Source organism: Cynara cardunculus, assembly GCF_001531365.2.
Source record: "Cynara cardunculus var. scolymus isolate 2C chromosome LG 1, CcrdV1, whole genome shotgun sequence".
Classification (NCBI taxonomy): domain Eukaryota; kingdom Viridiplantae; phylum Streptophyta; class Magnoliopsida; order Asterales; family Asteraceae; genus Cynara; species Cynara cardunculus.
In genome coordinates this window covers 2,409-15,419 of record NC_037528.1, presented here as the reverse complement: position 1 = coordinate 15,419, position 13,011 = coordinate 2,409, and the positions used below count along the sequence as shown (strand labels likewise).

Sequence of the window (13,011 nt, the reverse complement as noted above, 5' to 3'; positions counted from 1 at the left end):
TTTACGTTATTGGAATCGATGATTAGTACCACTGTCTTAATCAAAAGTGACTAATGTTGGGTTTTTATTTATTTGCTTTAAGTTGATTTTAATTATATGCTTAGCTTAATTAATCAAATCCAAACCCCCCCCCCTTCGTATTTACTTTTATTCAGTCAACTTGTACTTGATTAGTTTGACTATAATAAGTTGAAACCGAGTCTCTGTGGAATCGAACCGACTTACCGCTATTACAATTTTGGTTGTAATTTGCCGTAGTTGGAACTTATTATTTGTCGGACTCGGCATCCGTCAGCTACATAGCTTATATGGTTTCTTCATTCATCCATAAGTAGATATTCTATTGTGACTTATTCGCTCAGCGAGAAATCACTTGTTCTTTACATGCGGCCATTAAATTACCCTTGCAATAAAGAAACCCTATCTTAACACTACAGTTCACGTTTCACCATCTTCAAACTTCCAAATACATCGACGCTTTCGTCTTCTTCAAACTTCTCAAGATTTCAATTTCAAGCCGATAAATGAGTAAGAAAAAGAAAGAAGAGTATCTTGATGGATATGTGGTTTGTACAAATTAAAACTGCAGCTCAATGCCCTTTTATATCGAACAATAATCACTTGTACGGTAAGCCTATTTCTTCATAGAAATCAAGAAAGATAGTTTGTTTTGATAGTTTATGATTTATCATCTCCTTCGGGCACTTCTATTATTTAGAGTTTTTTTTTTTTTTTTTTTTTTTTTTTTTTTTTTTTTGTCATCATGGACCTGTTTCCTATTATTTTCTTAAATCCGTTTTATTGTATGGAGGTTGTTTTGAATTCTTCAATAATTTTGTTTCTTCAAGCCTAATATCAATAATTTTATAACTTTTGTAATGAAAAGTCATTTATTCTAAATGAAAGGAAAGTTATTTTTTCTAACTTTAATTAATATATTGTTTTCAATTTTCAGCCAATTGATTGTTTTTTTTATTATACTAGGATGATACTCACGCAGTGCAACGAAATATGTCTTGATTTTAATGTTTCGTTTTATATTTTGGTTCTATTGATGTTATAATGCAATTTCATGTGGTTTTGAGAAAACGAAAATATTTTTATTTTTGAATAAAATATAAATTTGAATATACTATAAAAACTTGAAAAAATTAATCGATATTTTTATCAAATTAACTATTTAAAAGTTCTCGTTTTTGTCTTTAATTCAATTTTTTGTTATAATTTAACCGAAGTTTACCAACAAACTAATTTATTTTCGGTCTAATAAAATAATTTTCTTAAGATAATAATTAAGTATTCTGTTATAACTCAATGATTATTCTATTATATTTCAGATTTTTATATTTAAAATGATTTTTATTTGCAATTAGTTATACGAATTCAAACATGAAACTTTAATAAGAGGTACCAACGCACATTATACTTGTAATCTTGAATTTTATGTAATATGAATCAATAAGCAGTACTTATGCATAAAAAAATATTTTCAAGAATTTTTATAAAATGTTTTATAATACAATATAGATAAAATCATGCATTCTTATTAACTTGATCATAAAATATATTTACAATAAATCGATAATATTTAACGATATTGATTAAGATAGAGGAAGGATCTTGTCATAATCATAGGGCTTCATTAAAACTCACAGTATATTTGGTAAAAAGTATTAAGTAATAATTAATAATAAAAAAAAATTTATTTGGTTTTTTATAATATAATTAATATATTTTTTGAAAAGTCCAAATTTTCATTTTAAATTAAACTGAAAATTCATTCTATTTTTATTCCTTGTAACTTTTTATTTCCATACGTGTTTTCATTCCCTTGTACGAAACAAACGCCCCCTCAACCTGAATCTGTGACCTACGGCCACGATCATTTCTCAACGACATCCACGGCTCTGAGACAAATCACATGTATAATCTTTAAAGTCGGTGATTCGTACCCAAGAAAAGCCCTCGTCTTCTTTTTCTCGATTTACGATTGCAACCCGATTCTTACCCAAATAGACTGCGATTTGGTCCACTCTCCCTCTCACACCGATCGTATCTCGGTGCTCCATCGGCGATGGGTTCACTGAAAATGGAAGACATGTCTCTGCCCACCCTCTTTGAGCAGGCTCGCAAAATTCACCTCCTTGCAAACGATTCTGCCGTCGAAAAGGTGTGTTTGTGTGTATTCGTATTCTTGATCGAGTTTATTTACATGTCTATATGCGATTACAATTTGTTGTTTGTAGGAGACATTGAGAAAGAGCTGCGAAGCATTACAACGATGCGAGGAAATGATTAGCAAATTAGGGTTGTTTTCAACTAACGAGACCAAGGAAGAAATCGGTACTACAAACCTTAAGTATATTCTGGTAAACGTTACTTTTTGTTATTCTATTGGTCATCATGTCGATATTTGAGGACTTATGTATCTGTGCTCTGTTATTTGGTGGTTTACATGTGATATCTTTCAAATTTAACTCTTTGGCCTTGTTTATTGGTCTGGACCAGTTAAATGGGGAATGATGTAGACTAGTCTCTTGATTTTGTCGTTTTTCAACTAACGAGAAAGTACCAGCACGAAAAGAATAGTTTTCCTTTTTGTGTTTAAAACCTTCTATGAATATTTGAACTGAAGATGGAGTTCTCTATAGTACAACAGCAATAATTCCATCATTGACTGGTTAGGTTAGGCAAAATGTAGCCAAATAGAAATTATATATACAAACAGGTTGTATGATATCTCGTTTTCGTCATCAAATCTCACACCTGTAAGATAGCTGTGACAACTCACATCCCTTGCTTACGACACCCATAACCTCAACCATTAAGACATTGTAGGAAGTGGGGCGGAGTCTAAACTAACACTAAAGTGCATGACTAGCAGAAGCATAATATAATACCATTGAATTATAAAACGATATTTATTAGTCATGAAAAATCCTATAATTATTAGTAACAAATCTTTCACACAGCTACACATCCATTATTCCTTTTCCCGTTTCCCTAGATGCTCTTGCTTCAAAACCTGAGAAAAATGCAGGGAGCGAACTGTGAACAACAACACTTATAAAGCAACCATGCTCTAGGACAGAAAAATATTTATGCAATAAGGGTTAGGAGATGTCGATATCAAAGGAATAATCATTTGCCTAATGGAATAGCCAATTAAATAAGGATGTGGCGTAAGATGAATTAGTTTCCTACACATAACTCCATAAATCGGAAAAGTTTCTGACACATGACTCCATAAATATGATAGTGTCTGACTCCATAAATCATACTTAACAAAATTAAGTACGAATGTCGCCATAATAATTGTAGCTAGAACATTAATCATCATCCTCAAGTGTGAGATTGTATAGGCTTTTATAGACTCAGCATTACCTGGATCTATCATCCGGGAACAATCACTGATGTCTTAAATGACTCAATCCTTCCATGTAGGAATGCCATATGTATTATTTCCTGATCACAATCATTTAAAAGACCTTTAGTTTTGTGGCCATGGAGGTTCAAATGCGGTGACTCTGGGCTATTTGCAAAGCAGGTGGTCCCCCTGGGATTAGTCGGCTCGCATAGCGGGGTGGATATCCAGGTTAATAAAAAAAAGACGTTAGTTTAATCTTATATTTTGTAGGAATGTCATATTTATAGAACACTAGTAATCTTGCATCGATGCCAAGGATGGTGAATGATACAATTCTCATTCTTGCATTGACACCATGTAGGCTAGCTAACGATACAGAATTCACTTCATGCATGTCCAAAGATGCATGATTAAATAATTTATTATTATGCATAAAGGAGTTGTAGCTCAATATTATCATGAACACTATTGAATTACCACAACCTTCATTTAAGAATTTTAAGAGAAATCAATAATGAGATTTTTTTAATCCAAAAGGTCTAGCGTAATGAAACAAACAATAGGCCCGAAGTTGAAGTGTATAAAAACCTACCTCAACTATTTATTCTAAGGTAAGCTTTCTTCTCTCCAAAGTTCCAATCCTTAAGGTAACATAAAATCCATCGTTACATCGTGATCCTTAAGAACCTTCATCAATAATGTTAAGATGAGTAGATCTGTTTAAACAGTTTTTGTGGTTGTCTTTCACCTAAAACCCCAAGTTAAGGGGTAACATACACCTCAACAGGGGATGGCCATACTAACATACTTAATTCATTTAAGGGATGGTTGACCTTGCAACACTTGGTTTTAGCTATGGGAATTGCACACTCACTTGTACCTGGGATTCGGACCAGACAGCAAGTCAAAGGCTGTCTCATTCTTTCATCGTTTCTGATTAAAAGCAGCCTTGAACTGCCTTCTTACCCATTCTACACTTCAACTTTTGGTTGTTTGATTGACTTTCAGCCGCAAGATATATACCCCTATACATGCATCTGGCTTTTCCAACTTTCTACGCTAGTATTCCATTGCCCAATCCTTAATAGTCCAAGTAGCATCCTCAACTTAATTAGATTTGTACTTATGCTTATGTTTAGCGTAATTGGCCACATTGAAGATACAATCCTTAGTATGAGGGGGATTATATATTTCTGTTCAAAATTTTTATGGGTTCTCACAGTAGCTCATGTAATTGACGGCTTGGTTGAAATTTGGGAACATTAATAAGGGGGAAGTATACATTCCTATTCAAAATTTTATGAGTTCTCACAGTAGCTCTAGACTTGCATTGTTAGACGGTGCACATAAATCTTCCTCGAACTCATAATCTGGGACCTACTGGATTGGGGTTGGACCTTTTGGGGACTTTGATCTTGAGTTAGATTAGGTCTTCAAGAATTAAGAAGTTGTGATGGGCCTTCATATCTGTCAATGCTTGCAAATGAAGGTCGTTCATATGTGGCATGACATCTTCTGTTCTAAATAGGTCAGAAAAAGCATAAACAGACATATTAATGCGAGTTCATACTTTGTCTTGAACTATGCAGTTAATCGCTCCGCATAGTGGTGGGTAATAATGGTCCTGCTAATAGCACCACTAACTACCGTTATTTAGTTGCTGTGCTATAGCCGCAATTGTAGGTGGATTTGTTTGGTTTTTAATTTCAACCAGGCTGCATCTTTTTCTTTCTGATTTTGATGTTGGACTTCGTCCTTTAATCCCACAGCTTATGTGGTTTTGTCTTATGATTCACTTCTGATAATTTTCATTGAATGTTAAATCTCTGTCAATGTTAGAAGAAATAAATGTGTGTGGTGCTACTTGGATTGAACGAGATTGCTCTTTTCGTAAGATCCCAGAGACATGGTTCTCATTGTGGCTTTTGGGAACTTGTAATATATATGGTTTGTTATGGGAACAGGTGCCATTTTATCTTGCTGAATTGATGGAGAAGACTGGATATGATAACAGGATAGAGGTTTTGAAGGTTTCTTTGGCTAAGTTAAAGGTATTGTTATCAATTTAAGATATGCCTGTGAAACATATACTGGAGTTCTTGCATACATACTAAACATTGAATGTACTCCTCTGTAGGAATTTATTTCATTCTGTGATGCAATGGAGCTTGTACCTGAAGATGAGTTGGAAGCATCTGTACATGGAGGTCCAAATACTGTTGTAGATAGGAGGGCTAAGAAGGTAGCTTTGGTTCATATATCCCCTTAAAACTAATTGTTTCAATTGAAGTCTACTTTAATTGCTCCCTGCTTCACTGAAGTCTCCCTCATTTCCCTTGTGCGATTGTCATATGTTTCAACAATATTAAGATGCTAACTCCAATTGTCCCCATCTAGATTGCTCGGTTCAAGCGCCAACGTGCTGCAGAATCAAAGCTCTTAGAATTGAAAGAACGGAAGGAACGACGTGGGAGGTCAACCAAAGCAGCAGCCCTATCTACTCCTGTTGATGCTGGAGATGATGACGTGTTCGATGATGATGGGGAAGAAGAAAGAGAGGTAGGTTGTAGTGCATGATTATTTTGGTTGCCTCTTTAACAACAATCTCAGAACCATTTTGGCTGTCTGGCTGGTGTAGTATGAGACTATGAGATACCATAAATCTAATGCTTATAATCTGGGAGCCTGGTGAACTGCCTTCCTTATACCATAAATAAGCAATGCTATAAGGGTAAGTAGCAACTTTATCCATAAAAATAAGGGCTTTACGAGGACTCATTTTTTGACTAATCCTTTTAGGCAGTTCTCTCTCTTTCTCGACTTGCCAAAATACAGTTTACACTTTTAAAGAAAAATGAACTATTTAGGCTATAACATGTACCTTTGATCATTTTCTTTTGTGCTTTCTTCATTTCTTGGCCAAGATACATCTCTATCTTTTGCAAGAGAGGCCAGGCTAGCAGACAGGATTAACTGTTGGAGGTGCACACATAAGTAACAAAAGTTGCGTGGTTTTAGGGACTGTCCTGTAAATTAGGTTGTTCAAGACAATTAACCTGAATTCGCTTCTTTTCTGCAGCACTTGACCAACTTTATCTATTTTAGACAACAATCTCTTGAAATTCTGATTTTAACTCACCTTTCAAGATTTGGGGTTTCTTGCATATTCTGTAATCTTGTATATCCTCAATTGTTAACCCCATACCCTGACCCATGGCCAGTGCATGTTTTGACCTAGATTGAATGTCATTAAATTCTGATTTATTTTTTAAAGTATACTCTCTCTAAAATTAACATTAATTTACTTTAGTTGATTTAATATAAATCCTACTTTCTTAGCTGGTTGAATGTAATTCTAACGTGACATGGAAGTTCACACTTATTATTAACATCAGTGTGGTCAATAAATCCATTCATTAACTCCAGTACTGCACTTAGGGTTGGAAGGTTCTAGCTATGATATAGGAAGAAAGGAATTTCAAGTTGCAAATTTACATGGTATCCAAGGTTTCATGTATTTTCTTTGATGTATTGTTTAGGATTTTTTACTTCAGCTTCACTTATTCCATTTTCCTTTTTGTAATTTGTAGGCATGGCTTGCTTCAATCTCGTTGGCTATTTACAAGGTTGCTGTCCATAATCTTCGACCTATATGACTATATCTTCTCTTCACTTGTTTTGTTCATCATTCTGTGATTTAATCATAATGCAGGCTCTTGATCTAATGGAAATGATGAAGAAAGAGGAGGAAATGCTTTCAGCAATAAAGGAAAAGCAAGAGAAGGTATAACTTGGTTATTATGGGAGTTGATCATGAAATGTGTGCATGCAAATCTGTCTTAAGCAAGATTGAAAATACCAAAATAGGAATAAAACTTGATATGATAGTATTAGAACTGTTCAAATAAAATCATATTCGTAAACCAGAAACATATATAAACTCTTGAGTGTGGAATGTTCATCAAATTAGTCAATTTGACTTAAAATTTGCTCTAGTTGTGCTGCAAATGCTACTGAAATGGTTATTGACTAATGCAAAAGAAGCTCATCCATTCACTGCATTCCTTGTTTCTGGGGTAATTTATAGAAATAAGCAAGTATAAGAATCAAATCTCTCCTGCTGGTTATTGGTTGGCTTTATTGAGGGATGGACGGAGTAGGGGTTTGGGGGGATTTGAGAAAAAGAACTTGAATAATGTTGTTTTATTGGTATCGAGTGTGCCACCTGTCAGATTGATGAGCAGTTTACCAGTATTCTCACCTGTCTTGCATGAGAGAATTGTGTAGAGTTGGTGATAATTGGCCACCATAAGTTAAAAATGAAGCATCTGTGTATAATAAAAGATAAGTAGTTATTTTCTTGTGATTGTGAGCTTATATTGTTTGCAGGAAGGAAATACCGAAATTTCACAGGCCATTCTTGAGGAACGTGCCAAGACTGTCGAAGACTGGCATCGTAATGCTGCGGCTCGAGCTCGATACACAAAACCAGCAGCACCAATTACATGTGCTACTTTTGCACAAGATGTTTTAGAGGGGAGAGCTAATGTTTCACAAACACATGATCACAAACACCAACCACTAATGTTTGGACCAGCTAGTCTTGTGGGTGGAGGCCTAACAAGTGAAAGGGAAAGAATTGCTGCACAGGTTTTCCAACCTGGTCACAGGTACCATATTTGATTACCATTTTAATCAATTTGTTCCAATTCCATACCATGTAACTTGTCTCCCCATAAATACTTGCTAGACGTTGTGTGAATATATACATTGTTTACATTATGATACGTTTTCAGAATGCCAACGATGAGCATAGAAGAAGCTGGATTGAAGGAGATGGAGATGATGAACAAATGGCAAGAGAATACTGCTAAAATGATGGAAGAAGCTAATTCTTCGTGGCACACTGAAAAGTGGAAACCAAGAGCAGGTGGTGGTGATGACGATGAAGATGAAGACGATGATGCTGCACAAGATAAGGCAAGGGCCTTTGATGACTGGAAAGATGATAACCCTCGAGGTGCAGGAAATTCAAAGCTCACTCCTTGTGGCTAGACTCTAAATATTATTTCATGATGATGTACCATTGGGCACCAGCTGAGATAGCCGTATGTACCATTGAGGTTGTTTTTATCAAGATTGTGCATCACAAAGTTGTACAAATTCTTTGCTGAACCCTCTAAACCCAATACACCTTAAAGATCTGCTGTAATTGTTATCTTCTGAATGCATTTTATCGTATGAGATTTGCTTGATACATTCCGACTGAACTGGACGTAACTAGTTGTCTGTATAATGCCAGTACAAAATGTAAAAATGACCAGATTGTATTTGTAATGGTTAATCAAGTGACATAAGGGGGATCCATGAAAGCCCATTCAAAAACTTGCTCATACTGAACTGCAGCATTATCCCATGAGCAGTCCCTTTCCATTCCTCTCCTCATCAATCCTTCCCAAGAAGTCTTGTGCTCCCTGTATGTCCTTATAGCAACCCTCAGTGCCTACAACATCCATCAATCAATCACAAATTCAATTTCCATTCTTTATTACAGTTTCTTTAAGTAATACCCATGTAAAATAACTTACATCCAACATGCATTCTTTTGTCAATGGTGCGAAGGCCCATCTGTTCAATATCGCATAGTAATGTAACACTCAGAAGCGGATAAATCTACCAATAATTTCTGATGTGGAGAAATACATACCCGGTACCTTCTTCACCTTTGCCTTCAGCAAATGGATTGAAAGTCTTCACAGTGTCCTGAAATATATAAAAAGGTCTGTTTGTTAGTAGCTTAACGAGACTCGCAACTTATTTGGTCAACTACACATATATTTGTTTGGTAGTGGCTTAATGATATAGAAAGTGACTTATTTAGTAAGCTTCTTGGGGAGTTTTATGCAGAAATTCAAGTTTCTTCCAAACCTGTCCCTTCTAATTAACAAACACGCACCTTCCATCTATTAAAAAAACCCTCCCAAATAAAAAACTTCTCAATCTATATAGACAGATTAATCCACAGAAACAGTTTATTCATACAGAACTTAATGAAAAACCAACCAGACAACCCCTAAACCGTTGTTTCACGAATTTCTCACAATCTTTGTGAACGAAATTGAACACACACAAAATCTTGCTTTAACTCACTTTAAGTCCTCCGGTTCCATGGACAACTGGTATAGTTCCGTATCTCATTGCATATAGTTGATTTAGACCACAAGGCTCAAATCTTGAGGGCATTAATAGAATATCGCATCTGCACATTTCACATGTATGAGTGAGCTTCTTCATAATAAACTTTGTGAAACATAGACTATGATCCATACCCTGCAGTTATGCGGTGAGAAATGGGAACATTAAACCCAACCCATCCTCGGAATTGATCACTAAATGATGTTTCAGTCGCTCTCATCCACTCTTCGTATTGTTTCTCTCCAGATCCAAGCATAATCTGAAACAAATATTATGTTTATTCATTATAATACAAAACTCAAGTTCCCATCAACTCCAAATAGAATAAGCAGATCAATTATATTCTCAAAATAAAGACTTAATTGCTTACAAATTGAACATCATCTTGTAGCAAGTTTGGAGTTGCAGAGAGAAGTATATCGATGCCTTTCTGGTAGTCCAATCTCCCAATAAACCCAACCTATTACATAAAACCAGCTTCACTCCATTAGCAAAGAGGAAGTTGTGTTCACTAAAATGCATCCATCAATGGAGATATCTACCAATGGGCAATCAGGCAGAACTGCAAGACCTAATTCCTTTTGCAGTGCAATCTTGCACTTAATCTGCATTTCGCAAACACAATCTTGAAATCACTGATCTAAGTGTCTTTTGAATACAAGCGGTTATAATGTTTCAGTAAACATTTATACATCAAGGAACTTGCAATGACCACCTTTCCAGAAATGTCATCCATAGAGTAATGAGAAGCAATATGCTCATCAGAGGACGGATCCCATTCAGTAACATCAATACCATTTGTGATTCCTGCATAACCATGTAATCATCATCACAACTTTTGGGTACTCACCATAGATTACTGGCCACAATGCCACATACCATTCACAACAAACTTTCGGCTACTCAGTAGCTCATTTAGACCATATCCACCTTCTGGGGTTGTTATTTCCCAAGAATAACCCTAAATTAAAAGATCATTAAGATATTAAGTATATCCACAGGGGGAAGTCCTAAGGAAACATTGAACATAATACTTTACCTGGCTAACAGTCAATATTCGGTCAGCAGTGACAATTGCACCTTTTAATATATTAACAGCTTGACCTGTGTCAAGAGCATGCGTCCTTGCCCAAGTAGGAAATACCCATTCCAAAGCTCCATACCACTCCAGGGGCAATCCCAAATTACCGTAAGTTGCTGCAGGCTCAATTCCCTTTCATATGAACATAAATTTAAATTACAAATAAATAAGTAGTCTGGAATAAGCTCTACCATAAGCTAATTGACCAAAGAATCCTACCTGGTGTGCAAGATTATGTATCGCAATGATACTCCGAGCATCTTTATAGACTCCATTTGGACGATACTTTGCTGCCAATAGTCTAAAACAGAAACCCAATGCAATTCAGCAGATGTGAATGAAAGAAGGTCTTTTAGAAATGAAAGAAATTTGCACAAGGAGGATGGAGAAGAAGGCAGAAAGGTGCTAGAATAACAGATGCCATAATGCAACTTTTTTATGATATACATAAAGGAACACCAGAGGTGTTAAGTGAGTTGATCACATACACTGGTACAAGCCCTGCATGCCAATCATTAGCAAGAAACAAACAATTTTCTCCATATGTAAACCCTCCCAAAGGAAGCACTAAAGGAGCTTCACATGCTGCTTGACAAAGTAAGGTGAACCGAAACTGCTTAATCAAACAAGGGGGAGCGGAAAAAAGAGAAAATATGTTATTGTTCATAGAAAAGATTTTAACTTTTATGTCATCAGGCTTAACTTCCTCAGACTACCTGGTTATCACCAAATGCACCATAGATATCACCATACGGATTTCCAGGACGATGGTAGGAAGGGTGGTCGACAAACACCTGAAAACAACAAATGACACAAGATTTAGCAATTAAAGATGATAAAAAATGAGATGGAGACTGATAAATAAGAATCTTCATACCCAATCAACACCTGCTCTGTACTCATGAAAGAAATCAACCTGTTGGATCCCACCAAAGCAGTGAACCTTAGTTACACAATTAAGATTGGTGGCACCAGCAAACTTATCATCAGAAGGGTCACCATGCAAATATCTAGGCGAAACAACCATTACACGGTGTCCGCGTGCTGCAAGTGCAATAGGCAAAGAACCACAAACATCTCCTAATCCCCCTGTTTTCGAGTATGGTGATGCCTCAGAAGTAACAAAAACAATGTTGTATGTCAGTTCTGTAAGTCTTTCTTCTATTAATTCATCACTCACACTTGCTTCGTATTTGTCAGCCAATATGTCATCATAGAAGTTGCCAACTTCAAAGTCACCTGGGAGTTCAAGCAGGAACTACATGTCATCATCCAAAACTATATATCTATACAATAGAACATCATTGTACAACAATTTGTTCATCACTTCCATAGAAACTAGAGAGTTTCAAGATTAATCCGGTAGAGGAAATCTACATTGCCATACATTATTGCCAAACCCTAATAGAAAGATGGGTTGTATGAAGGCATTCTACCTTTAATAGAAAGATGGCTTCAGTTAAGAACTACACCTTTAAACTTAAAAACTGATATCAGTTTCAGTTTAAAACCACACCTTTAAACCTAGAAAATTGCTAATTACATTATGCTCTATAACAAAGTGATGTATAACTATAAATAAGATCAGATCAACATAATGTGTACAGCAAAAGAGAATCACAGTGGCAAAAGCAAACAACAACAACATACCAGATTGAGGAATTAATTGAAACTCAGCAACTGTATCTTTCTCAATACCCAATAAAAAGCCATCATTTTCTTCGTCTTCATGGGTAGAATAGCCGTCTTCTTCAAAGTTCTTACCAATCACCCTTAACTTGAAATGGTTACTTCCCTTTATATTATTGGAACAGTAAGAAAACCCCAATTGGCTACTAAAATCCGATATCAGTGGCGGCTTGTGTGTTATGTTGTGGGTAGATTTGGCAGTGAAAATAGGGTATGAAAACAGCAGAGTCTTCATGAATTGGAGAGGAGCAGACTGCGTGTGGAGAGAAACAGAAAGGGGTGAAATAGCCGATTGAGGAGGCAAAGGATCGTCAAAGTCTTAATTTTACAATATGAAGTATTCCATTTTTATGCTTTGCTCTGGAGTGGAATTGAAGTGTGAGAGTCAGTCGGTGGTGTCCTAATCGTGAACCTCAAGGCAACAAAGAAGCCAGTACACCCCTGCTACCCTACACAAAATCTGCCAGACATTTCTATGTGTTTTAGAGGGAGACAGATGATGACCGTTAATTTGTTTTTTCTTTTCACTTTGATAATTTTTACATATGGTTTGTTTTCGGACCCATTTATTATATCAGTATTATATTATAAAATATTTGATAAATATTTTTAAAATCATTTTTTATGTATAAAATATTGTTTACTGATATATATATATATATATATATTATTTAAAATT

The 13,011-nt window shown here is 35.6% G+C and overlaps 2 protein-coding genes across 5 annotated transcripts; one reads left to right on the top strand and one right to left on the bottom strand.

The window, feature by feature from the left end:
- Window positions 1–1,981: 1,981 nt before the first annotated feature.
- Window positions 1,982–8,620, top strand: LOC112528463 (PP2A regulatory subunit TAP46-like). Of its 2 annotated transcripts, none has more exons than XM_025139494.1 (9): window positions 1,982–2,170; window positions 2,247–2,369; window positions 5,332–5,418; window positions 5,505–5,609; window positions 5,765–5,926; window positions 6,958–6,993; window positions 7,080–7,151; window positions 7,757–8,037; window positions 8,164–8,620. In XM_025139494.1, the coding sequence occupies exons 1-9, from the start codon at window positions 2,075–2,077 to the stop codon at window positions 8,420–8,422; spliced, it is 1,221 nt and encodes a 406-aa protein (XP_024995262.1). In that variant the 5' UTR covers window positions 1,982–2,074; the 3' UTR covers window positions 8,423–8,620. The 2 variants fall into 2 exon arrangements, with proteins under 2 accessions (XP_024995262.1, XP_024995268.1); XM_025139500.1 differs by having other exon boundaries at window positions 2,009–2,170; window positions 2,247–2,343.
- A 72-nt stretch (window positions 8,621–8,692) lies between these two features.
- Window positions 8,693–12,703, bottom strand: LOC112528445 (soluble starch synthase 1, chloroplastic/amyloplastic). 3 transcript variants are annotated; one of them, XM_025139485.1, is made up of 16 exons: window positions 12,294–12,703; window positions 11,824–11,882; window positions 11,521–11,559; window positions 11,360–11,437; window positions 11,132–11,259; window positions 10,863–10,944; window positions 10,602–10,775; window positions 10,442–10,523; window positions 10,278–10,369; window positions 10,105–10,167; window positions 9,933–10,022; window positions 9,697–9,821; window positions 9,518–9,626; window positions 9,075–9,130; window positions 8,956–8,995; window positions 8,693–8,870 (listed from the first exon to the last, which is right to left on the bottom strand). In XM_025139485.1, the coding sequence occupies exons 1-16, from the start codon at window positions 12,565–12,567 to the stop codon at window positions 8,712–8,714; spliced, it is 1,650 nt and encodes a 549-aa protein (XP_024995253.1). In that variant the 5' UTR covers window positions 12,568–12,703; the 3' UTR covers window positions 8,693–8,711. The 3 variants fall into 3 exon arrangements, with proteins under 3 accessions (XP_024995253.1, XP_024995242.1, XP_024995248.1); XM_025139474.1 differs by having other exon boundaries at window positions 11,521–11,882; XM_025139480.1 differs by having other exon boundaries at window positions 11,132–11,256; window positions 11,521–11,882.
- Between the last annotated feature and the right edge of the window lie 308 nt (window positions 12,704–13,011).